Source organism: Manacus candei, unplaced genomic scaffold, assembly GCF_025592945.1.
Source record: "Manacus candei isolate 608988 ecotype Guabito, Panama unplaced genomic scaffold, ASM2559294v1 h1tg000011l, whole genome shotgun sequence".
In the NCBI taxonomy this organism is placed as follows: domain Eukaryota; kingdom Metazoa; phylum Chordata; class Aves; order Passeriformes; family Pipridae; genus Manacus; species Manacus candei.
The window spans coordinates 16,759,493-16,786,944 of record NW_026138059.1 but is presented as its reverse complement, the minus strand read 5'-3'; the positions used below and the strand labels follow the sequence as shown (position 1 = coordinate 16,786,944).

Here is a 27,452-nt window from a genome sequence, read left to right as displayed (position 1 = left end):
GTGCTTGTTCACATTAGTATAGGAAATTAAATGGTGTTCCAAAGTGCTCAAGCCTGCATGCTACATTACGTGTTTGGAAGCGTGAGGAAGCCATAAAACGGTGAGTAAAATTCACCCGTGGCCAATGTTAATTTCAGATGGGTTGCAGATGGTCAATTTCTTTGCAATTCAGAACCACAATATCTGGTCGTACAATACACAAAGATTAAAGCATTTTCATGCAGGCTAGGAAGCATGTATGTGTACTTGCATATTTCTGGTACAAAAGACTTCCTGATCCAGAACTTTTAATGAAACATTAGTTTTCCTTGATACGCATGACGTCCTTCAGGTTTTTATGAAACCATCTGCTATTTTAAAACTCAAGTTTCTAAGCCTGCAATTGTTTAATTATTGGAAATAATGTAATTAAAACTTTTTCCCACTCTGCAGTACCAGTTTCTATGTGATGAGGCAGCAGAAGTCAAAAACATCACTACCACTGCTAGAGTGGATGATGGACACCAGTATAATGTGCAAATTAGGTAAGTTTACTGTTGTCTATATTCATAATTGTTTCAAAGATCATATAGATTAAATCTCATTAACTATGAATGATACCTGAACACGTGCAATAAAATCATGTTATGGCAGTGTGGATGACAACAGTCTTGGAAAGAATTTTAAAACTACAGCACAGTTGGACAGTGCTCATCACATCCCTGATGTGCTTAGAGGAAATAAATTTACTCTCATTGAAATCATCTACCATAGCAAACATAAACATTCAGTCAGGGAAGATGCTGTGCAGTATGTCCATGACTTCCATTGCTGTCACTGACTTGCAACTCATAATAGGATTTATTATTCCTGTGAAAGGAAGAATACTTGCAACTGAAGAAGAATAAAATGAAAAGAAAATGAGATAGGTAGTAGGTTCTTTGTACATAGATGTGTCTAATGACCATATATCTGTGCTGAAAGAATCTACAGCCTTGGAAGAGAAATTCTTAGTTTCAATTTATAGGAAAGTTAGGCACCCAGTGAGCTCTTCAGGTGCCTAGTTCCTATTAGGCAGCTTGAAATAGGTCCAAGTCCTCTTGTCCAGCAAGAAGAAATCTAGCTGTCTGCTCATCTCTCAGGACTAAATTACTTCTTTAAAAGTTTGTGGAGGAGTACAGGAGGAACAAAAGCCTTTTACTGGAATAAACCATTTATAGCTGTATCTGTCCAAACGTAGTTAAATGAAAAACTTTTGCAGGGCAACAATGGGAAACTAGTGGTGAGTGTATCATTATATTGTACCTTGATGCCTCAGGTATGGCGGTGAGTAGTCAGTGAGACTGACAACACAATTTGTTGCTGCATTTCAGCTATCGTCTCATAATTTTTTTCCAGCATGGAAACCACACTTAAGCTTCAGACCACGCAGTAACATCACAAATTAATGTAAGGAACAAAAGCCAGTAATTCACTGCACTTGTGCTTGTCACCCAGAAAGGGAATACCATAAACCAAGCCATGCTAATGGAAGCTAAAAGCAAGTGCAAGGTTCTCTCTTACCAGAAAGAAATAGAACACAACTATCTCTATGACACTGATAAAAGCAGTATTCTCTAAAATCTAATAACATGTGCAGTCCTGGTTATAACTCCCTTTCCATGTCAAAATAGAGAAGACAGATTTAAAAATTATTTTTAGACAGGAGATATAAATATCATAAGGCATTAAGCAGCTTCTGTATGAATAGCGGCTAAATACTCAAGTACTCTGCAAGTCCATTAAAGAAAACTAAGGGAGAATGCCAAAGTGGAAAAGAAAGTGGATAAGGACTGGAGACATAAAATTTCTAGTTAGTTAACTAGTTTAAATCCCTTAGAATTCAGTTGTTATTCTTTTTTTGTTCATTTTAAGAAAGATTTAAGATCCTGAAGAAAACAAAAGTATGAATACCTGAACCCTCAGCAATGTGGGAGAACTTAAAAAAATCAGCCTTTCCTCTGGTGCTGGAGCATTAGAACTGTCATGTCATGGTCATCCCTCAGAGATCCAATAATTTCCATGGTGCGAGTACACTTATTTTATGCATTTTCTCCCCACTCCATTGAGTAGAAAATAAGTTGAACCTGTAAATCAGGTTAGCTGGAAAGAAAAACAAACTAATTTCTTTTTTTTACCTTTCCTTTTGAGCCTAAAAAGGAAAGGAAGAAAGAGCTATCTTCTTTCCTTTGCAGAGAAAATACACTCTTTCAGGACAGCTCAGGCAATGGCCCACACTGATTTTTGCTACTGAAAAAGAAGGAATGCATACCATTTTTGTGATTCAGGTTAATTACTGAGCAATTAATAGTTAATAATTCTATTCACTTTAGAAGACTGGAAGCGGTTTTGGACATTGTTTTAAGATGACATTCTGCAGATGACACCAAGTTGGGAGAGAGTGTTTATCAGCTCAAGGGTAGGAGGACTCTGCAGGGGGATCTGAACAGAGTGGATTGATGGGCCAAGGCTAATTGTATGAGTCTTATGTGAAATAGCTAAGGGAGCTGGAGCTCTTTAGCCAGGAGAAAATGATGCTGAGAGAAGACCTTATGGCTCTCTACATCTTCCTGAAAGGAGACTGTAGTGAGGTGAAGGTCAGTCTCTTCCCCCAGCTAACAAGCGGTAGGACAAGAGGAAACAGCCTCGAGTTGCACCAGGGAAGGTTTAGGTTGGATATTAGGAAAAGAAAATATTCACAGGAAGAGTTGTAAAGCATTAGAACAGGCTGCCCAGGGAAGTGGTTGAGTCACCATTCCTGGAGAGATTTAAAAGTCATGTAGACATGACAGTTAGGGACATGGTTTAGTATTGGACTTGGCAGTGCTGGTTCAGTAGTCAGACTTGATGGTCTAAAAGATCTTTTCCAACCTAAACAATTCTGTGATTCTATGATTCCAACATTTAAAACCTTAGTGACACAGATGTCAGAAAGATTTGGAATTGCATCTTACTGTCATCTCCAGCATTTTCACATGTGCTTCAGTTAATTAAAAAGATATATATGTTGTATATATAAAAATGTTACATTTTTTTTCTTTATTGACAGTTACATATACATCGTTGACAATTGGCTTTGATAGAGTCATTCTCAAAATATGTATTACTTGTATAAAGTTAGCATTTAATTTAATTAACCGCAAAGTAATACAGCATAGTAAGACTTTAAATAACTTTGATGGGAAATTACTGTAACTTATTCAGCAACTTTTTAGAGCTTTGAAACATTTACTCCTTTAGGAACTGGTTTTCAGTGAGATAAGTACGTTTTGAACGACGGTATCTGGGAAGTTGGCGAAGGCAAGATGAAAATGTAGGAGATACTGCATATTCTAACAGTGGATGTGCAGAGTGTGGAATTTTCTTTGTTGTGCATATGTTAGGTATTATGAACAGACACCATGGATAATATTAATAAAAAATATTTTGCAATTTTTTTGAAAGAAAATGCTAATTCCTACTACTTAATGTAATCTTAAATGTTTGGAGCTCTTTTGATGTAGTCCTATGATGGAAAAATTTTTGTCTTTCCAATTCACTAAAAGAAATGCATTTCAGCTACTGAAGATAAGCTATCTTCAAAGAATATACTACCTCTACAATTTCGTACTAAATGAAACAAGTAGACTTAAACGTAGTGAGAGTTGTGTAATACAAGTTGAAATACAGTGAAAATTAGACAGTGATAGTATCTTCCTTTTCTGCTTACAGGGGAACATTTTATTGCTTCCTTTATCCAAAAGAAATAATTACGGGTGTGAATTAAAGAAATGTCACACTTTCTAATGTTTGTAAATAAACATGCATATTACTGTCAGACTGCTTTTTGCAGTTCTCGTAGTTCACCAGAATAGTCATGCTAAAAGTCATTATGATGGAATATTTTGACTACAAAAATTTAAACACTTTATTAAATTTGGATATAATACAAAGACTGGATTGGCATCAAAATCTGGGATATCTTGGATAATTTGGGATAGGATATAACATTTTGCATCAGATTAATCTAATTTATGGCATTGGCTGCTAAAACCAGCACATTGCCAAGGTTTGCCTCAGAGAAGTGCCTGAGAGTTCCATTTTAGATGTAAACTAATATAGTTGTGTACTAGGTCTATTAATGAAAGTCATTGTAGCTGTTTCACTCATATGTCTGACTACCATTTTGATTTTCTTTAAAATGTTACCAGGTAAGTGAAAAATGCAGTGAAAAATGGATATGGGCAATATCCCAGAGGATTTAGATTTGTGCAGGATATTATGAAGGGTAGGAAATTTTAGACTCTCACACTGTAAAGTTATGTGTTTGATTTTGTACTGAACATACAGTTATTTGACTGGCAATGAGGGGGATGTTCTGCCACAATCTTCTCATTCCAACCCTTAACTGCCCTTATTAACTGCTTTAAGATTTATCTTCTTCAATCTTTGTCACAAAACCCAGTTCATAAAATAACATGTATCGCAGAAACTACCCAAACTGCAGCAGCAATATTAGAAATTTGCCTTTTCTTCATCCACTCTTCTACATTTCAGCAGCAATTATCTCAATACTAATAAAAATAGTTTCCTTAATTAAATAAAAAAAATAAATTTTACTTTTAATCTCAAATCACAATTGCCCATTGCTTTAGCAAATCTATCCACTTTTAAATGGGTTATGCAGTAGATGTCATGAACGCAACTTCTTTCTTCAATGTGACTCTGTCCACTTTGAAATTTATTTTTAATAAACTAAGACCATTTGGATTAGAAATCTGGTCTAGGAGTTCCATCAGCCTAGAAACTGACTACAAAATCTGGCAATTGCTTTTTAAAGAGTGCATTATTCCTCTCCTTTAATTCCTGTTGTTTGTAATTTGAGCTTTGCAGTAGTTACCTACAGAACTTTTGAGGATAGATTTTCTTCCTTTTGAGATGCAAAAGTTTTCTGATTCCTCTAGTAAGGAAAAGATCTTTCCAATCATGCCATAATGCAGCACATGCTCACTCTGGAGAGATTGTATATTGCTTGTTTGTGACAGTTTTTTATGAAGGTCTGAGAAAATCCGTATGGTGCAAAATATGCTGTATTATTATCCTTCAGAACATGCTACAAAGCTCATATTTTCCCTTGGGCTTTCAGGGAGGTAAGATAAGCAGATGATAGATAAAGTGGTTAGCAAAACCTGCAGATGCTTGTTTGGTTTTTTGTTTTGTCTTTGGCTGTTTTTATTTCACTTTCATTGCAAATTCCTGTTTTTATTTTATCGCAAAGGTGCAGAACATTGACTTTCATTGTTAACATACCAGCATATAGGTGAAGAAATCATTCATCTGTTGTGTCATGTACCGTGTAAATGCCATATACTCTTCTTAATGAAAATATACTTAATGGACCATATCCTCAAAAAACAGTGTCAGTCACAAGATATTATTAGCAATGGCTGCTGCTTAATTAGAAAAGTGTATTATATATCAAAAAAATGAGTAAGAAATATATTCTTGATGTAAAATAGCTTCAGGGTCTTTTAATTTTCTGGGCCTCTCCCAAGGAAGGTGTCAATGGATTTGCATCAGCTGCAAGATGTTTGTTGAAATACTTGGGGCATAGCGGGATTAAGCCTGTTTTATATTATTACCCATACAAAAAATTTAGGAAGTTGTTGGATCTCTAAACTGACCATTGACAGGGTCCTCACAAACATGCTTTTTTAGCCATGGATATGCTGGTCTTTTTTTCAGTCTCTCTTAAAGTGTGTAGTGTAAAATTAGGGTGAATGAAACACAACACAAGTGTAGAATTATCTCATAATTTCTAATTTTTATATGGTCTGAAACTTCTCCCAGCTCAGTGGAGCTTACTTGGAAAAAGTCCAGTTTATTACAATTAGTCCAATTTATTTATGGTGTATTAACACTGGTAACAAAATGACATTTGTATTTCCTAAATTCCACTGTATCTTGAGTCCTAATTAAGTTATATCTGCTACTTAATATCCAATATACATTTCAGAGAATGCTAAGTCAATGAAAAAAACTGATTTGAGAATACAGTTTTGATATAGAGGTATTTTCATTTAAAATTAATGGAAGTTATGATAATTTTGCAAATATTAATACTGCTGTCAAGACTTGGATTTAAGGTGGAAAATAAGAATGAGTTGATCATGAAGTATCAAGAAAATAGAAGAATTCTTTTATCAGAAGGTTTTGGACAGAGACAAAGAAATTTAACTTAAAATACTTCTGGTAGCTATCACACAGATAAACAGGAAGAAGTGAGGCATATGCCCTGAAAAGGTTATTATGGAATATTTCTGAAAGGGAAAAGATGCTGATTTTGCAATACCAAGGATTTACTTTTGGCACAAGTAGCTCAAAAATGGAAAGCTAATTTCTAGGGGCTGAAGAGTTCTGTTACACAGTGACACTACTACTACTCACTAGCAGAGCATGACAGTGCCAAAGAAAGAGTAATGCTGGATTAAAGCAACAGAATCAAAGGAGGCTCTGATTTATGAACTGTGAGATTGAACTCAAATAAGAATCAAAACACACTAAATAGAGAAAAATTTTGAAATCTTGCTAGTCAAAATATATGTGCTTTCTAGTTCATTCTGCTACCATGTACCATACATTTAGAGAGAATTAAGTAGATTTTAATCCTTTCACAGATAAGTAGAAGGGGAACCAAGCCAATAATATTCCCTCCTCTGACTAATTTTATTTCTTACTTTATCTCATAGACACTTTATAATTTAAATGTACTTTATCTTCCTATTTGGCAGTCAAGTGTTTAAAATAAATGATGGTGCTTCTTAAGAATAAATGTTCAATCAATAACAGTTTTCAGCTCATATTATATTTTTGTCCAACAACCCCATGCAGTGCTACAGGTTTGGGGTGTCTGGAAGGCTGCCCAGAGGAAAAGGAGCTGGGTGTGCTGATCAACAGCCAGCTGAACGTGAGCCAACAGTGTACCCAGGTGGGCAAGAAGGCCACTGGCATCCTGGCTTGTACCAGATATAGTGTGGCCAGCAGGATCAGAACAGCAATTGGTCCCCTCTAATCAGCACTGGTGAGGCTTCACCTCAAATCCTGTGTTCAGTTCTGGGCCCTTCACTGCAAGAAAGATATTGAGGTGCTGGAGCATGTCCAGAGAAGAGCAACAAAGCTGGTGAAGGGTCTGGAGCACAAGTCTTTCAGGAAGTGGCTGAGGGAGCTAGGGTTGTTTAGCCTGTAGAAAAGGAGGCTCAGTCTCTACAACTACCTGAAAGGAGTTCGTAGTCAGCTGGGGTTCAGCCTCTTCTCCCAAGTAACAAGGAAGACTTCCTGAGGTGCCGGTTGATAGAGAACTTCTGTCTTCTTTAAGCTGACTTCCAACTCAAAGAGCTCAGCAGCCTCAGCAAAGCAGGATGTTAAACGCTGCAGAGCTACTTCTGTGTGGGCCACAAGGGCGGCAGTGTCAGTGTAAAGCAGCTCCCGGACGAGATGGTTTAAGGTCTTAGTATGGGCCTTCAGTCGCCTTAGGTTGAAAAGGCTTCCATCAGTACAATATTGAATGTAGATACCGTCCTGATCCTTGAGGTCTGCAGTGGCCCTTTGGAACATCATGCTGAAGATTGTGAATAGAGTTGGTGCAAGAATGCAACCTTGTTTCACACCATTGGTTATTAGAAAGGGCTCAGAAAGTGCATCACCATAACTGACTTGACCACGCTGATCCTCATGAAGTGAGATGATCATTTTAGGGAAATTGGGAGGACATCCTAAATGTTCCAAAATCTGCCATAGACCTTTTCTGCTCACAGTATTGAAAGCCTTGGTGAGATCAGCAAAGGTTACATGGAGACCTTTGTTCTGTTCCCTACACTTCTTTCGCAATTCTCTGAGAACAAATATCATGTCTGTTGTACTCCTGTTGGCTCTGAAACTACATTGGCTTTCAGGTAGAAGTTCTTCTGCTATAGTGGGTATTAGTCTGTTCAAGGGTAGTCTTGCCAGGATTTTGCCAGCAATGGAGAGCAGAGTAATACCACAGTAATTTGAACAGTCTGGTTTATCTCCCTTCTTCTTATACAAAGTGATGATGACTGCATCTCGAAGGTCTGATGGTGGTTCATCTAGTTCCCAACAGTGCACCACAAACTCGTGAAAATTTAGCATGGAGTGCTTGACCCCCATGTTTACAGACTTCAGGTAGAATTCCATCAACCCCAACTGCCTTGCTGATTTTCACCTGCTGTATGGCCTTAAGAGTTTCTCCTGAAGTGGGGGCAGTATCCAATTCATTCTTCACTGGTTGCTGTGTAATGCACTGAATTGCTGAGTCTTGAACTGCACAACTAGTACTGAAAAGAGTCTGAAAGTGTTCAGACCAGTGATTCAGAATGGAGATTTTCTCTGTGTGTAGCACCTGACCCTCTGCGCTGAGTAGAGGGCTTTGAACTTGGTATGTAGGCCCATATGCTGTTTTCAAGGCCTCACAGAATCCTCTGTGATCACCTATATCTGCACATAATTAAATTTTTCCTGTTAGATTGATCCACCACTTGTTCTGTATGTCACAAAGTTTCTGTTGGAGCTTGCTGCATGCAAGACGAAATGCTGCTTTTCTTATATGACAAGATAGTCGTGCAAAGTGTGCTTGCTTAGCAGTTCTCTTCTTCCTCAACAATTCCTGGATCTCTTGATTGTTTTCATCAAATCAGTCCTTGTTCTTCTTGAAGGAAAATCCTAAGGACTCTTCAGAGGACTGCAGGATGCTATTTTTAATATGTTGCCAAAGTGTTTTAGGAGAGGGATCTATGGAATGATCTTCGAGCCTAGTTTGAAGGTTTGCCTGGGATTTGTCTCTCACTGTAGCTGATTGAAGATCATTAACTAGGAGTCTCCTCCTTGGGATACTGCCCCTTTTAGGTTTGAACTTAAGATTGAAGTTAAGTTTACAGCACACAAGTCGATGATCTGTTTGGCATTCTGCACTAGGCATCACGCAGGTATGATAAACACTGTGAACATCTCTCTGTCGCACCAAGACATAAGCAATGAGGTGCCAGTGCTTGGATTTAGGATGCATCCCGGTTGTCTTCAGACTATTTTTCTACTGAAAGGTAGTGTTAGTGATGGTGAGCTGTTGCTCTGCACAGAATTCTAGCAGAAGTCAACTATTATCATTGCAGTTTCCAACACCATGCTTGCCTAAAATTCCTTTCCAGGTTTCAAAATTCTTTCCTACTCTGGCATTGAAATCACCAAGGATAATGATCTTATCATCTGTGGGAACCTTTTGGGTATAAAATTTATTTTTTTCGTCAGGGTCAGCTTGGAGAGTTGGGGCATATATACTAAAGAGGACAATATGTTGCTTGTTGTGTAGTGGAAGATGTAAGGAGACAATGTGGTCAGAACGACCTGTTGGCAGACTTTTGAGTTTAGGAACAATAGAATTTTTGATCATGAAGCCGACTCCTGAGAGGTGCTTTTCGGTTCTGGGTTTACCTGACCGGTAAACCGGCATGGTGTGTAACCGGCACCACGTTCTCTAAGGCTGCCTTCCTCATGGAGACAAACTCCACTGAGAGCAGCTATGTCGAGGACAAGAAGAAATGGCCTCAAGTTGAACCAGAGGAGGTTTAGTTTGGATATTAGGAAAAATTTCTTCACAGAAACAATTGTTAATCATTGGAAGAGGCTGTCCAGGGAAGTGGTTGAGTCACCATCACTGGAGGTATTTAAAAGATGTTTAGAGGTGGCACTTAGGGACATGATGAACTTTCCAGTATTAGGTAATGGTTTGACTTGATGATCTTAGAGGTCTTTTCCAGCATAAGTGATTCTATTATTCTAAGATAATCCTCCCTTTTTAATGAGTTAGGACACTATGGAAATAATGATATTAAGGAAAGTGGTAGGCCATCAATGAATTTATACTTGCCCAGTTTGCTTTGTAAGTAAGCATGGATTTCTGTAGCTGAAGATCATTTTTGTTTATAGAAATAAGTTTAATTTCTGTGTACAGAAATAAGTTTCAAGTACAGTGTATCACTGCAGTAATATTCTATTAATCTTAGATATTTTTAAAAAACTAGTTAGGTTGAATTATTTTTTTTCTGAAAATAGAACATATTAAACTTCAATGGTAGAACTACTTTATCACAATTACGGGTTCTACTATTCTTTGAATTATCTTTATAATGAAAAACAAAATTATATTGTTTTTCTAGAGTCAAAAATTGTTAATTCTTTTCCTTACTTGCAATTGCCTTTCTTTGTCTGTCTTCATTAGAAAAAACAAAGAAACAACATGCCCTTTCTTACTGACTGCTGCATATCACTAAATGCCATATCTGTTAGAGATATTGTCTCAACAATTTATGTATTTGCTGGAGGCTTTTCCTCAGGACATGTCCTTAGCTGGTTCTCAATTTGAGAGTATCTAAATTCCGTTCTATCCCATGTGATCTATACCATATCTCCCAACTCTGTTGTTCACATGATTAATTTCACAGAACATTCATAATTTTCTTATCAAAATAACCCCAATTGCTTATTTTTAAACAAAGTAGTATCAACATCAGCTGACTTTTTTAATATGTTTTAAATAATTTTTCCTTATAAAAAATAATAGAATGTAACAGTATCCTATTTCTGTAGGGATTTTGTTTTGAAGAAAGCAGATCTAAAATATATAACACACACAATCCAGTACTTTCTTTTATATACTTAAATGTACTGAGTGCTTTAATTTCTTAATGAAAGTGATTTTAAGAACTCATGTTTTCACATGTGATAACAATGTATTTTATACAAATAGATGCATATTAATAAGGAGTAAATATACTAGCTATCAGAAAGGAAGCTTAGTGAAAAAAAAAACCAGTATAGGAATTAAAAAATAATTTATAGAATTTCTTTTTCCCTCTGTGGATGAACATGTTACATCATTTGAACACAGCAGCATAAGGTACCATAGGTTACCATTTCTATCTAAGATAAAATGTCTAAAATTTCTTGGGTTTAGAGTTTCAGGCCACACTTATTTGACCACCAAGGGACCACTGGTTTGCCCTCTTCTATGTTATAAATAACCAATATTTTGTTCAGAAAGACACAAACTTCAATTAAATGAAGCCCTTCTATTTTTAAAATATTTTCCTAAGATACACTTTGGTGTGGTCACCTCTTCCTAAGCCCCTAGCAATGGTGGGTAATTTATATGTACAGATCATTCTGTCTGACAAAGCCCAGCCAGTACTTCTGTGAAAAGCTGAAAATAAAAGGTGGGTAAAGATTCCCTTCTGCCCCTGCTAACCCTGTTTCTCAGGTATGTGACCCTGACTGTAAGAGTAAGCAATGACAGACATCTGAGAGGTGTAATTCACTCTCACCTCAAAGATTTTTTTACCTCCTATATATACTTTCACCACAAAACTCAAGCTCTCTTATTTGAGACAGGTCCCAGAGAATGGAGAAACAAAAATAATTAGCCAGTTCTACACATTGCATCCAGAAGCCCGAAGGCATAAATTTTTATTAAAGTCATCATACTGTGGCAAATGTGAGGCAGCATGAGTATCTGAAAGATGGTGCAAACCATCCTTTTCTCTACTGAAGAAAGAGGGATATGCAGAGAGCAGGACAAGAAGTATAGCTGTCTTGTTTATTCAGACAGTGTTGTGTGAATACTGTTACTTCTACTTAGTAAGAAGGAAGCTGTCTTTCTACTTTATCCCACATGATTCTCTTTCAGTCTGAGTTATCTGTAGGCAGAGAGATTGCGCCTCTTCTGAAAGCAAATAAGCTTTGTCTCCCTGAAGGGCAGGATGGAGCTTGCAAAGAGTCTGCATCAACAGCACAGACTGAGAAAATCCTGGGAAAAAAAAGCAGCCTGCCTTCTGTAGGTGGCAAACTCTAAGAGGAGCCTTGTAAGGACATAGAAGGAAGATTTTGTTTGGGACCAACTGTATATAGTAAAGTCAGAGAATAAATTTGCTTTCAAGGCTTTCATTAAATCTATCACACTTATTGCTACATTTTCATTATTTAAAAAGTAACTCTTTAAAAATCTGATTATCTTGTGTGCTAAAGAAAGTCTATCTTTAAAGAAGGGGCTCGTTTATGTTTTTTTTTGAGAAATCATTTTAACAAAAGGGGAACAATTCAGAATACCTTCAAAGGGAGACATGGCCTCAGGAGACATGGTTGTTTTTACCATGTTTAAACTGTTTTATTCTCCTTCTTTCTTTTTTTGTCTACTAACTAATGTTGCCAGAGCTTATATAGAGTCCTTTACCTAAACTGCTAGTTAAACCACACCTATAAATGTATAAGAAATACCAACGAGATGATCCAGGCTCCAGGATATCTGTTGTACATATTCACAGTCCTCCATTAACTTCAGAGTTTCTCTAAAATATTAGCTTGACACTAGTCTTCTTAAAATGATCAATTTAATTTTTCTTTCAGAAACAAGACTTCTTCAGTAAGCAACTATGGTGTTCTACTGTTGATGATACATGATCACAGCCCTTCTGAACACTATGTATTAAAGATATAAGTTCTGCATTGCCAGACATGGAAGAATACCTTTTGCAATTCTGAAGTCACTACAACAATTACTTTATTCATTCTTTAAGAACTAAGATTTCACAGAGATATTAATATTAATATTTCCATATCTTGCAGTGATTTTTCAGAAATTGAGAATAGGGAAAGTGGACTTTCTGCTTACATATCTGTCTCAATATACAAAAGAACTTGCACTGATCAAATCTTCTAATAAAACAAAAGTTTAAAACTTACTGCACTTTTTTGCAGCTAAATAGCATTATTTTATTTTCTATCAAGCATTATTTTATTTTCTATCAATGCAATGTTAAAAAAAACCTTAATGGAAATAAAAAACCATAATGAAATTGAAGCTTAATATGTTGTGCATGTTTTTTAATGTGCATGCTCCACAGAGTGGCTATTTTTCACAAACTTCTTATGAGGCAACAGAGAATAAGCAACTGCCTTTTCCTAACAACATCATTGAATGCACTGGATTTAATTATACTAAATTGATCATAATAACAGTTAATAGCAATTTAATTCCACCAATTAGTTTGATACAAACTGTTGTTTTATAGTCTCTTTAAGATAAAAGCTTACTTAGTCATACCACATCTTGAGTACAAATCATATTCTACACATCCTCAGAACTCTGCAATCAAAGGAGATGCTCAGACATTAAAATTTAGCTCCTGAAACAGACAAATCTGTGGTGTATAGTGATATATTCTTGTTCAGATTACTTACCTAAACAAATACTAAAAATATTCCTGTCATAGTTAATTTCTTTTGCTTTCGATCTCAAAAGAGATCATTAGTGTCACTTCTAAGAATGAAAATTTCCTACTTCTGAAACAACTTCTTGCAGGGACAAAACATAAAAACAATAAAGTAGGACTCTAGTAACAAGCAACATACCTAAAACTTTGTTCTACATTATTTTCTAAGGAATATCAAAGGATACCTATGGATACTACAAGTGGGTTCCATATTATATGGTTGCCTTGGCCCCATGTTACAAGTAGAGAAATTATATTAAGGAGCACACAGACAGGATATAGAGATCAGAAATAATGTTGGCCTGCAGAGTTGATGTAAATAGGAATTTCCATCATGTGATTATCTTCTTATTCAACACAGTCTTTCAGTTGCACTATAAATTAGTGTTGCAACTCTAAATCCAACTCTAAACTTTCAAGGGTCTGAATACTTGAATATAGTACTCTCATTTGAGCCAAGCTTTTTGCTAAATGACATTTTATTTACATCTACAGTTTAAATAAGTGCATATTGTTTTCTAAGTTTAATCTTTGTAAGTAGTATTTAAGGTTGGTACGATGAGTGCAGCAAGAAAAGTGAAGCAGGAAACTGCAAAGACAGAAAGGGCCAGAGGCATAGATCACTGTTTTTTCGCTAGCTAAATCTATAGTAGTAAATAAAACTGAAATCTGAAGGCTGTTCTCTGGACCTGAGGCTAACTAGATCCCAGGTCGTGTCTAAAAAAATAACTATGGTAAAATATTTTGTCAACAGGAGTTTGGAATGACTCCTGAATTGCACTAAGAGCAAACCTTTTGAGTTTCAGAATTGGAGGTGATAGCTAACCTTGGTGGCAACTGTAACAGGAAGAGTGATGACTTTGTAAAAATATGGATGATTACATGTCAGGATGTGAACTTATGTTGTGGACCTATTTAGTGTAGTAGTGTAAGTGTAACCTCTGTGAAAAGAAAATGGGGTACTGTATTTATTTATTCCTTAGAATATGAAACAAAGTTTATTTCCTCCTCACTTTGTATTATTAGAGAAATTTACATCATTAGCTTCATTTTTCTTATTTGTTTAGTTAAATTATGTTCTAAGGCCAGACCAAGAAATCAACTTCGGACCCAGTAAATATGAGTCTGCTGTCAGAGGGAATGAGAAAAAATATGTTGTTGGCTCATTAGTTCATCAGCAACATAAAAGTGTGTGTTACCTGATGTCTCAGTAGGGCAGAGTCAGCACCAACAGATCTGCTCAGTCTAAAATGGTGCATCTTGCTGCAGAGAGAAAATTTAATGACTGTGAGTGTAACTGGTATATATTCTATCTAAATAAATCTACTGCAGGTAATAAGAGATTCTGCCTTACTCTGTAAATATTAGTATGGGATTGCAGGAGTTTCTTTGATGAAGAAAGGTGTCTCAGGACTGTAGAATTGTAGGATAATTCAGTGCAGAAAGACTTCAAGAGGTCTCTGGCCCAACCTTGTACTCAAAGCAGGGACTGCCAAAAGCTCAGATGGGGTTGCTCAGGGCTTTATTCAATCATGTTTTGAAAATCTCCAAGGGTGAAACCTGCACAACCTCACTGATTAAAGAGGTCTAGATGTTCCATTCCTGAAGTTGCCTCAAACACCCTTGCAAAGCTATGAAGATTTCAAAACCAGTACTGAGTCAAAATTGATGCCACCTTTTAAAAGCGCATTAAGAAAATGTAAAATAATAATCAAATGTAATGAAAATGTTCTCAGCTTTAATTAAACAATTGTCTTCAATAAAAAAGAGGAACTTAGGAATTATTTCTTTTTTAGAATATGTGATAATAAAAATTCTTTACTTCTGGGCATTCAGAACTCATATTTGACATAGATGTTTCCAAATATCTTATTGCTTTTATTTAATTGACTGAATTCTAATATTACATCCTAAATAGTTCTATGGTTATTAGTTAATCGTTTATTATTGTTTAGCATGGTCACATTCAAAGTGAAATTTCGAGAGACAAGTAAGTTTCAGCCTTGTTTCTAGAACAAATTTCCCTTTCCTATTAGAAAAAAACAGGGTCAAGAATTTTTATTCCCAGCAAGACTGCACAGCACAACTGACACTTAATACTTTATCCGAACATCCCCCTTTCCCTCCTGCTCTTCCTCCATTTGTTTTGTTACCTTTTTGCCATTTTATGATAATCTCAAAAATGTCATTTAATCATCACTGAAAAATGTCAGAAAGTAAGGACATTCTGTAAAAGGATTTGGATTTCATACAGACAGTGTCATGTTTAGGTACTGTTATCCAGCAGTTATCAAATTATTGTCTGACCTTTCCATCCTTCTAACCTGCGAGACATTGGGCAATGGATTTAGTACTGTTTAGACAGAATTCATCTTCAGGTTATAATTAATAGGCCAATATTTAATCATTACATTTATGTGATTACAAATGAGGAAACTGTGAGCTATTACTGCTGGCTTAGACTGAGGCACAATTACTGGTAGCTTACCCAGCAAAAGTGCTTGAGAGTTGCTGTATGCATTTCCACATTTATAATTATGCAAAAAGCTCTATCATCTTACTTGACCTTTAAAGCCCCAATGTGCTGATTGTAGGAAAAGTATTCTAAAAGACTGATGGAAATTTCATACAGTGCATATATAACCCAGTGATTGTATCATCAGCAAATGCTAAACAATAAGTTTAAAGTTGTTATTCTAATTTGGCCAGACCTTGCTAGGTTCAATCAAACACAATCAGAGGTGCATGGCTGACATTCTAACAAGCTTAGGGTGAAGGCAGCTAGTGCTTTGAATTGCATTAACTCATTTTCTGACAAATACTGGGTATTAATTTCAAACATTTTTTTTATATAGGCACACAAAAATCCTTTTGGGTATCAATCACATAAGCTATTCAAGACAAGGTAACAAATCTGTCTAAAGCTGATGTGAAAAGAACGACATTTGTAAATAGGGTGTTTGTGTGATAGAAATACATACATGGTCATGTAACCAGTTACAGTGTTAGCACCTCAAAATATGTAGAAGTAATAGTAATTAAAAAAAAATACAGAAAAGAAGATGTTTGAGCAGGTTTACTTCATTTAGCACATCTGTCAATTCGTTACAAAAAAAACGCCTGTCAGTTCCATTCCTGACCCTCTTCCACTCCATCTTAAGTTGCACTAAACCAAGTCTGATTTAAAGTGCTTAAGAAATATTACTATCTTTATATAATGCTTTTATTCAGAATTACAATATCATTTTATCAGGAAGGGAAGAAATTTTAAATATTTGCAAAATCATAATTGTTTCCTTAGAACTCTCACCTCATCTTTCTTCTGTAGAATGAAAATATCCAAGATGTCACACTGGGTTCAAGCCTTAGGAAAACCTGCCAAATCATTGCAAATAGAGCTACAGAGAGTGTATGTGACAGTTACACACATTATCAGCAAACTTCCTTTGTAAGCCAATAATGAAAATAATGTGCTGCAGAACCTTGTGTGTATGTTTAGACATACAGCCATCATATAATATCTACAAAATATGTTAGGAAAATATTCCTTTCCTTGATTGCAGTTCTAGATATATTTAGCTCCTCTTTCTTATTCATGTTAGCCATTAATCAGCAAGTTCAAAAAAACTTGCTAGGAGGAAAAAAAATTCCATAAACTGATCCATTAAAAAATTATTTTTTAGTCCACAGAATCAAAACTCTAATTTATTTCTTTACTTAATTTTTATTTTAGCAGCAAAAGAAATTTTTTTTGTTCTTCGTCTGAAGTTATTTACCGTAGTATGGATGGGCCATTTTTCTTACAAAAACATTTATAGGCCTTTCTGTTAAAGAGATAAAACTATTTTGCATAATTTTCTAAAAGTATCTCAAAACAGAATTACAGGGAAAACATAGAGAACTGTTTGCAAATGTTGTTGATGTTAGCTCTCAGTCCTCTCAGTTAAAAAACTATAGAAGACCTTATCAAATAGTATGTGAAAAATCCTTTATATATCATCATCTGACAGAAAATAAGGAAGAAAACTTAATAAGGAAGAAATGCTCTTTTTGTAACTAAGAAGTTTCAGAAGGTAATTTTGCATTGTTAAATACAAACTGAATCATACTTTATGTATAACATTCTACTTAAATTACAGACTGTTGCTGTAATAGAGCTATAGTTTTGGAGTTGTTTTCCTTCTGGTTTTGGAGGGGTTTCCTGGATATGCTATTTTCACTATTTTTATGGTACCTATTTTACAAAGGCACTTGAGTATTTTTAAACATATAGCTGATTGAACTCTGATTTGTTTCATGTAAAGAGAGAAGGATAGACTGAAAGAAATTTCTACATAAGAGACTTGTTTAGTTCTGATATTTCTTCACTGTGCTTTCTTACATGAAGATGAAGTGCTCACTGCCACTTGGTTATTGTAGTGTGAATGACCTTTGCATCATTAAAAATTGAAGGAAACCAAATTGTTTGCTTAGTATCTTCTGTTTATTGTTGAAAATTTATGCCTGTTTTTAAAAGCAACACTTTTAAGAGGGTGTTTGGATGTGAGAGGGAAATGGGAATAGATATATTAATATCAGGGCCTAAAATTACTGCCTTCAGCTTTAGGAATGATGCTTTTGATGATAAGTATTACATATCATAGTATCTTAATAATGGTCTTATTTTTTTATTCATGTCATTATTATGTGTTTTGGTTTTTTTAGCAATTACTCTGCTCAGATTTACAATATGGCTTCATTTTAATGGAAGTTCAAACCCCAAAGACATGCCAGCTTACAGCTTCTTTCATGTTTATGGTCTGTAATATAAACCAGCTATGTACTTGATTTTCTTTCCTTGTTGCTTTAGTAACAGCCTAATTAATTTGTCAGATGGTAAAATGTGCCTATTTCTAAATTTACACAGGCAAAGCATAGTACCCTGTGAAGCAGAACTGTCAATCCTGAAGTTATCTTCAAATACAAGTATAACTAGAAATTTCTGGTCCGATTCACATTGGCTTAAAACAGGACCCATATTTGTTGGTGGTTTGCCTCATCGTTACACAACAAAACAGGTATTTTTATTATTGTTGTTTATTTTTATTTAAGAATGGCATGTTGAGTAAGATATAACTGAAGAGATTTAAACCATGCAAAAAATAAAAATTATTTACAGCTTTTTGAGGATTACATGTAAGTGACTACTTGTCAGTGTTTGTATATTTTCCACACATAGTGAAATAAACTAAACTGTTAGCACTGAGTTATTGTGGTCTGGGTCTCATTTATCTAAACACTGGTATTTGGACAGGTGTTACCCCACAACTGTAGCAAATTTAATCTGTGAGGTTTTGTTTTCCCAGTGCACAGTAAAATCATATAGTCAGAGATGGACATATGTAGTCCAATTTTAATTTTTTAAGCCATATTTTGAGTAGGCTTTACTTTGTGACAATTGATTTAACCTTTTTATTTCTGTTCTGTTCTTCAGTAAGTGAGGGTCATCCTATCATTAGGCAAATAGAGTAATTTCAAGTACCAGGAGGTTTTTGATGCTGCTATTATAATGCAGCATTTTTAAATTGCTTTTACCCTATAATAAATTGCACAGTAACCAATGAAGTGGCAAGACTGTGGAAATCCAGATTAGAAGTTCTTGTGAGTAGGTACTTTTAAGACTGTAAAGTATTTAGCCAAAAGTATACTTTTAAATACCACACACTGGCATTAAAAGAACACATCAGCTAGTATTCCTGTTTATACAACTTTCCCCTTAATTCAAATGATCATACACAAACTATCTATTCATCTGCAATATTTTATCCTGATTCCATACGAAATATTATTTTCTACAGAAATGTATCTTCAATAAATGTTCTATACTAATAAGATATAAGAAAATCATATTTTCAATGTTTAAATTACCTATCTTCTAGAAGTTAAGAGAAATGTTTTTGGGGGTACCACAAAGAATTTATAGTGAAGGTTTAGAGAATTCAGTCCATGTACAAGTTCAATTCTATGTATTTAGGAGCAGGTAAAGGAGCAATTTGTTTGAGAGTTATAATAATAATATGTATATGAGAATGAATTTTGAGATGAAAAACAGCTCTTCACTAGCTAAAGGTAACATAAAACACAGAAAAATAAATTTACCTTCAGGAAGTTCAAATAGCAATAAGAGACAATGGTTTAAGGGTAATTTACTGCTAAAAAATTTGCCTATATATGTGTTGGATTGTCATATCAACATGGACTTTCTTTCTTTAAGGATGTTGCAGTTCAGTAGATTATTCTATTCTTAATGCAAGATTATTCTATTCTTAATGCAGGTGAGATGCTGTGGTCCATGCTTGTCATCTAAGTTAGGTTATAGATGTAGGACTTGTGCAAGTGCTCAGGCTGGTGATACTTAACCTCTATTACACATAGAGAGGAAAGCATACATTCCTATAACTTTCCCAAAAGGAAAAAATACAGCCTTTACTCTCAGTTACCTCTCTAGTTTTCCACTGAGCTTTTTTACAGGTCATTACTTTCTGTTTGAGATGATCTCAGGCTTTTATTTCACTGTATTTTCTTTGCTTATTTTTTATTTTTGTGTTCATTTTGATCTTAATATCTCATTTTGCTTATTTTTTACATTTTTGTAGCTTTAGGCAAGTTTTATTTTCCTTGACTTCCCTATCAAAGTCTGTAGGCTCTAAACCACATAAGGTCTATAAAGGCTATATTTTTCCCTTTTTGTTAGGGAATGGAGAACTGTCTGTCCAAGTACACTTTGTGTGAGCTTTTCAATCCCAGTAGGAAACCGCTCCATAAAGCTTCTTTCTCAACATTGTAGACCCAGACAGTCAGGCTTCTACTGTAAAATCTCCATCATCCCTTAAACAGAAAAGGTCTGTTTCTGACCTTCACCCTGCAGTTTGCTTCAAGGGAGATTTCTGCTCCAGCTGAGACTCAGCTTTTTCTAGCAAGTGCTCTGATCACTCTTGGAGTCAAGTTCGATAATGATCCTTATGATAGCCATAGTATCGACCTAATAATACATTGTCTTGTTTTACTGGAGTCCCTTCTCTCACTGGAGTAATTCGCTCTGATGTTGGTTCTTCTACCTTCCAATATTGTGGAAGCTGGAGAGAACAGTTACTTCAGACCCTAACTCCTTCAGTTTCTGACTAAAAGGAACTTCTAGTTGTCAGTACCAAAAACTGTTGACACAGAAGTTCCATATTACTGGTATTGGCTCATGCAACACTATTAATTTCCAGGCTAGATTCCTTTTCCTTTCATTTTGAGTGAATTTTCATATGATCTGTGAAGCCCTCGGGGTAAAATATTGCATCCTCTGAGGATTTCCTATACCTCATTTTCCTAATCAGCTCTAAAGTGTCGGTGCATATTTTTCCTCATATTTCTCTTTTGTTTGTATGTTTATTGTTTGGTATTCCCTAGAGTCAGAGTGCCCTCCAAATGTAAGGCAAGGTGCAACAATTCTAATGGTTTCCCTAGCTGCTGCCACAGCTTGGGAAAGCAGTTAGGAGAGTAGAGCCTTAACCTTTAAGGTAGTGATGTATTTGAAATAATACCTGTGATATCTGGCAAAGCAATGCCATAATACCCCAGTAGATTTCCTCACTATACAGAAAATCTCAGACCTCCCAAATCACAAGGCCTAATTGCTGTGGTTGGTGAGGAGAAACAGTAGAGCAAGCCAAAGAACTACTTAAGTAGACCAGACATATAAAGTATTATGGAACCAGATAGGATGCTTACAAGCACACACCGCTGGCTGGTGCTGTCACAAGGCCACTCTCCATTACCTCTGAAAGCCTAGAGCAATCAGAGGATATCCCTGAGGACAGGAAAAAGACAAATGTGATGCCATGTTCATCTTCAAAAAACCAAAGAGGAAGATGAGTAACCATGAGCTGGTCAGGTCAATGGCACAACTCTTTCCTGAAATAAATGTAGAAACAAATGAGGGACAAGCAGATCCTTGGAAACAACCAGCATGGATTTACCAAAGGAAAATCTACCTGACTAGTATGCTTACCTTCCCTGTTGAGCTGACTGACTCTGTGGACAAACAGAGGGCAGTAGATAATCCTTTGTTTCCCAGACTCAACTTCATTCACAACTCATCTGTCTCCTTCCTCTGAGCAGCGCAGGAGGATGGGGAGTGGGAGTTGTAATCAGCACATAAGAGTTTGTCTCTGCCACTCCATCCTCCTGTTCATCTACAGTTCTTTTATCTTAGATATCCACAGGCCAAAGATGGGAAAAGTATTTGCCTGGATATGAATTCTGAAGTATCTGAAGGTGTGGGTAGAAAAGGTAACAGATACATGCACTGAAACACTTTGGATAAATTCATCCAAGTTCAAGCACTGCAATCTGTTTCGTGCACAGCAGGAAATTGTTTTTATGACTTTGTAAACTGTCCTTTGCAAAGTCTATTGGATTCATCTGATGGTGTAGGATGGCAGAGCTGAACAGTAGGAGGAAAATGAAACTATAAATAGCTGACTGGCAGACATCTTGTTCTGCTGTCTCTACATAGTGAAACCACCCCCCTTCAGTTCTGTGCCAGATTTGTCTATTACTTATTTTTAAATCGTGTCCTATTTTCTGATAAAGAATATGACGGGCATACTTCAGACTTGTCACATCTAATAAACAGGTAAATGTCAAAATCAGCTAAACAGTTAAATAACATCATCTTTCTAAAACATTGGGTTTATGATCACTGGTTTTTAAGACTTAAAATCAACAACAGAGGAATAGAAATAAAATTACACAGAGAAAAAAGACTTTTTCCATCAGAAATTAAAAAAAATTATTTCTGAAATCTCAAGACTTGTTTCAGAATAATTAATTTCATGTTAATTTTAGTATCATTAATTGTTTACAATAGCTTTTTCCTCTGCAGAGAAGATTGGTACACTTAAAGGGAAATTAAAGACTGTTTTCAAATATCTACAGCAGCAGTTGATTGCAGTAATACTGTTATTTCTGCTGCTATAATTGCTTCAGTAATTTATATTTCTAGACTTAATACAATTTTAGTATTGAGAAAGTTGAAATGCCATTATATCTTCATATTCCTTTTCAACACAAGCAGTTCTCTATAATTAAACTTTGCAAGTATTAAAACAGGAAAGTTTCAGAAGGAAAGGAAGCTTCTGTACCAGGAGAACAATCTTCTAAATAAAGATAAAAGATTAAGTGGAATGTATGCAAATATATCTATGGGCATCAGTAGGTTACTGATGGGGAAATGGCAAGAGATAATTGAGGGATATGCTCAGGATCATAGTGTGTTAATGCTGAAACTAAGATGAGATGGAAATCATCATACATCTAAAGACTTCCGGTTAGACTATGAGCCCACAGTAGTCTAGAGGGCATGCATTTTAAATACAAATGTATAAAGTAGACTGTGCATATCTAAGAAAACATGTAGTTTTCCTATGAAACAGAGTGAATGCGATATCACAATCATATGAACTCCCCAGTCTCAAGATATTCTCAGATGTATCCATATGTAGGTAAAAATGTTTTATTCATTTTAATAACCAACTGCTAAAACATATAAAAGTATGTTGTTTCTCTTGTAATAACTCATCCACAGTTATTATCAATAATTCAGTGGTATTGAGTGAAGAAATGGACAGTGGGGTTAAAAAATACAGAATCACACCCTTAATTTGGAATAATCTGAAAGGAGTTTGCTACATGTTACAGTTGATGTGCTTCCATAGGCTAAAGCAACAGTAACTGTCTAGTTAGACACAGTTTATGATCCATTTCTCTTGCCAGAGCATCACAAAGCAGTGGGAGAATTTAGTACAATCTGTGCAGTGTTTTAGATTTGATTATCTGGCATTCATCTTATCTGATAAAGCTGGAGCACTGACAGCAGCTTTCACATAATAATTTATAATAATATTATATGCACATGATGCTTTAACACCCTGCCACAGTAGACATTGGATGTGAGGAAATTACAGTGGTCCTGAGATTCCTGGAGAAGCCAACAAAGGAAAGGACATACAATCTGTCATAGGACTTCAAGGAATACTAGACTGTTACATGGCTGCAACTGTTTACTATACTGGTATAAGCAAGAGTGGGTAGTTTAAAGCCTTAGAGGGGCCAGTCCCTGAACCTCTGCAAATTTCCTGTTGATCCACAGCACATCTGAAATTTTCATACTTAATTATTAAGAATTCTATGTTTTGTAAAACCATTTAAATTTTGCAGATTTTTGACATAATTGTTGCCAGTCAAATTGTCGTATCTGCTCATAGAGTCCTCTAAGTTTAAAAAAAAGCCTGCTTGAGTTTTCTTAATTTATTTTTTTTAATCAATGTGTACAATGAGATTGTAGACTGGTTATAAGCCTAGTGCAAAACCGAGAGTTATATCTCTTGTAATTTCTCTAATGGTTCCAAAAAACAATTATTTACAGCATCTAAAAATGTAGTCCCTCCAGCATATTTTGTCATGATTTCCTACCAGACTTACGAGTAATTAAACTCTCTTATTACTGTGTTTCTACGTTGCCCCTTCTAACCTTCTCTAGTATTTAACAAGTGCTATCATCACTTTGGTGATATATAATATGGTTATAATAATATATTTTTCTTTCTGCATGAAATTTCAGTGTAAAGTGATTTGTGCCAATTTGTATATATTTATACTGGTGTATTGCCTTTTTTCAGTGTAGCCTACACCTTACATGGTTTTAACTCTTGCATCATAATATCCCAGTGTTTATTTTTCTACCATCAAGATGCTTATCATATTCCTATTGTTTGAACTCTTCTTTTCCTTTTTAGAATTCATATATTTTTCCATAGGCAGTTACTTGTCTTTTGAAAATAAATAATGGTTTAGTGTTGTAAAGGCTACAGATGATGATCTTGGACATTGCAGCATTTGAGATACCAGCTCAGAGGAAAGAGGTATGCACAGAGAGCATTGTAGTGAATAGTGCCACATTCCATTTTGTTTTTTTTTAATTAGATTAACCTATATGCTTATGGTTATATTATTGATTTGTTAATTCTTTTTCTTACAGCTGAGTATGTTCATGTAAGTGTCTTGGAAAATTCATTCTTGATTTATCTACTTGAAACAAGTTTGAATTCTTTCTGAGGATCAATATTAGCACTATGTGATCCTTAAAGCTGAAAAAAACCCAAACAAGAAAAGCTCATACAGACCACCAAAGTCTTGAATTTTGCTAGTTATAGTAAAATCTAAACCTAGACTTTTAATCAAAATGAACTATAAATTTTTCTAGTACATCTAATAAATTCTAAATTTATGGTATTAAAAAGTAGAATGAAAGACATATAAGTAAGTATAAGGACCCCTCAATTCTCTTAATTCAGTTACTAGTACTATTTCTTGAATGCTTCCTGATAAGTCTTTATTGAAAATTTATATTAATTTGGGTGATTTTATTAGTTATAGATTGCTCTTCATATTTTGTTAGGAAGATATTAAGAGAAGTGTTTCTGACATTTATAATATCAGACTTTTTTATTGTGAAAATATATATTTCTCCAGCTGTATTCTGTGATATTTTTTACTGCTTCTATTTTAAATTTCATTAGAGTTTGTTTAGAGAAGTTAGAATATCATATAAACATATATATGCATGTATTGTTATATTATACAGATAGTAATATTATTAATGCAAATATTGATATTAGTATTATTAAGATGTTTACAAAACTTTTCATTAAAGTTTACTAAAACCATAACAAAATAATCCTAAACCAGAAATCAAGAAATATCCTTCACTGTACACAGATTGGAAAGTATTGCTGGTAAGAAATCAAGATTTTTTTCTCACTGATTATTTTATGCATCAAATTAAAGAGGACACTTAAGTTTACATAAAGTGATATGTTTTGACAAAGCTGTGCTTCACAGAGGTACGAAAATCTCATTATTATCAACAACTTTAATTAATGTTAAAATGCCAAGATCATATACTTATTACAGAGCTACAGATCACCCAAACTGCAGATATTACAGCTACATTATACTCCTGCAGAAAAGAAGTCAGTGAACTTTACTGAGTTCATGGCCCCAGGCCATCTGTGCAACAGGCCTTGACTAGGAGCTGCCACACTGAATCAGAATGGGTTTGTACTCAAAGTCTGAGCAGAATCAGGATGCTGAGCCAAATGGTTTGTTTCTGTTTCTTGTTTATGTGAGACTCTTGATAAGCATGGCTTCAACTCTGTTCTCTAGAAATTCTTTTATGCAGCTAGAAATAACAAGAGATCTCTGTGCACAGGGAAATCAAACCCCTTAAGATTCTGAGTCAGAAATTAAAGGGAGAAAAGAAGGAGAAAAGAAGGAGAAAAGAAGGAGAAAAGAAGGAGAAAAACATTGCAAAGTCTCCTGCTGATCTTGAATGATGATGATTGCCACTGTCTCACTGAAATCCCCTCAGAATTTGACTTTATGGAAGTATTTTTCTCAAAAACATTTTAGTTGTTTCATAATTACAGTGCTTGAACTCAAGTTTGTGTGTTCTAAATACTTGAAGTAACCAAATAGCATCCTCAGCAAATTAAAAGACTGATACAAAGGCATCACTGAAAATGTCTCTGTCTTGTTCTCTTGAGATCATTAAAAAAAAAACAAACTCTGTATTTGGAGAATTTAATAAGAGATTTGAGTTCAGATTTCTGTTTAATGTCGAAGAAACATTTTCTTTTCTTTTTGACTAGTATTTCCTATAGAGGAAAAATATTTTGAGAAATAAAAGATAAAGGAAAAAGAAAATGGTATGATATTCAATTTCTAAAGGCAACTGGTGAGCATGCTCAGATGGATACATATACCACTGTAAAAATGCAAATCTGTTTGAAAGAAAGCGCATGTCATGTATTCCTGTGTGATACTAGAGTTTTTTTTTATTGTAGCACCTCTAGGGAATCTCTTCAATCTTTCTCTCCTCTTAATCAACATATAAAATGCAAGAATATCTGCAATCATTTCACACTGCACTGAGATGAAGTGTTCTTCTACTTGGTATTTCTTCCTCTGAAGTTGTCTTGTCTGTTGGAGTTTAGAAACTCAGCTTTTTCTCCATTCCAGCTTTGTGCCAGCTGTGGGATTTTCCTGCATTTCATGAAACGCTGGCACCAGTGATTCAAGTCATCTGACAAGACAGGTCCATTGTGGGTATTCACTTGTTCATCTATTAGGGAAACAACGGGTCCAGTGAGGAATGGGGTGGAGGAACTGGTTACAAATGGCATAGAGAAGGCCAAGGTATTTGATGACTTCTTTGCTTTGGTCTTTACCCATAAAACCAGCCTTCAGGAACCCCAGGATCCACCAGGATCATCACATCCATCTCCTGGTCCTGCACAGGACACTCCAAGAATCACACTATGTGCCTAAGAGCATTGTCCAAATGCTTCTTGAACTCACACAGGCTTGGTACTGTGAACAGTTCCCTGGGGAGCCTGTTCCAGTTCTCAACTACCCTCTGGGTGAAAAGCCTTTTCCTGATATCCAACCCAAACCTCTCCTGACTCAGCTTCGTGCTGTTTCCTCAGGTCCTGTCACTCATCATGAGAGTGAAGAGATCAGTGCCTGCCCCTCCACTTCTCCTGGTGAGGATATTGAAGACCTCAATGAATTTGATTAAAGTTTGTCATTCTGTATTGAGGTGTATTCTATGTTAAGATGCTCCTTAAGGTCACCCTCAACAGTCATTTAACCATCCTCACAGATGACAGCTCTTTATCCATCATGGATTGTCTGCATTATTCCCACCAGGTTGTTTCTGCATGTCAGCAACCTTAAGTATGTGTTGGAAGACTTGAAACTACTTTTCTCCTTTCTATGTTTTACTGCAGGCAACAACAGTATCATCTACTATCCTCTTTTATTTGATGCTTGTCTTTAGATACAAATGGTCATTTGATTAAATTGATTAAATTCACCATCTTTCCAAACCTATCTCAATTTTTGAGGAATGGGGGTTTAGCACTGGCTAAATGCCAGATGCCCATTCAGTCACTCCCTCAGTCTCCCTCCTCAGCTTGACAGTGGGAGAAAATAAGATTAATAGACTTTTGGGTTGAGATAAAGACA

The 27,452-nt window shown here is 35.4% G+C and overlaps 1 protein-coding gene across 1 annotated transcript in view; it reads left to right on the top strand.

Annotated features, from left to right (window-relative positions):
• EYS (eyes shut homolog) overlaps nucleotides 1-27,452 on the top strand; it is a 671,723-nt gene that overhangs the window by 400,049 nt on the left and 244,222 nt on the right. The window contains exons 24-25 of the mRNA XM_051778236.1: nucleotides 433-524; nucleotides 18,241-18,391. Coding sequence (XP_051634196.1) covers nucleotides 433-524; nucleotides 18,241-18,391 — 243 coding nt within the window. The remainder of the gene's footprint in view (nucleotides 1-432; nucleotides 525-18,240; nucleotides 18,392-27,452) is intronic.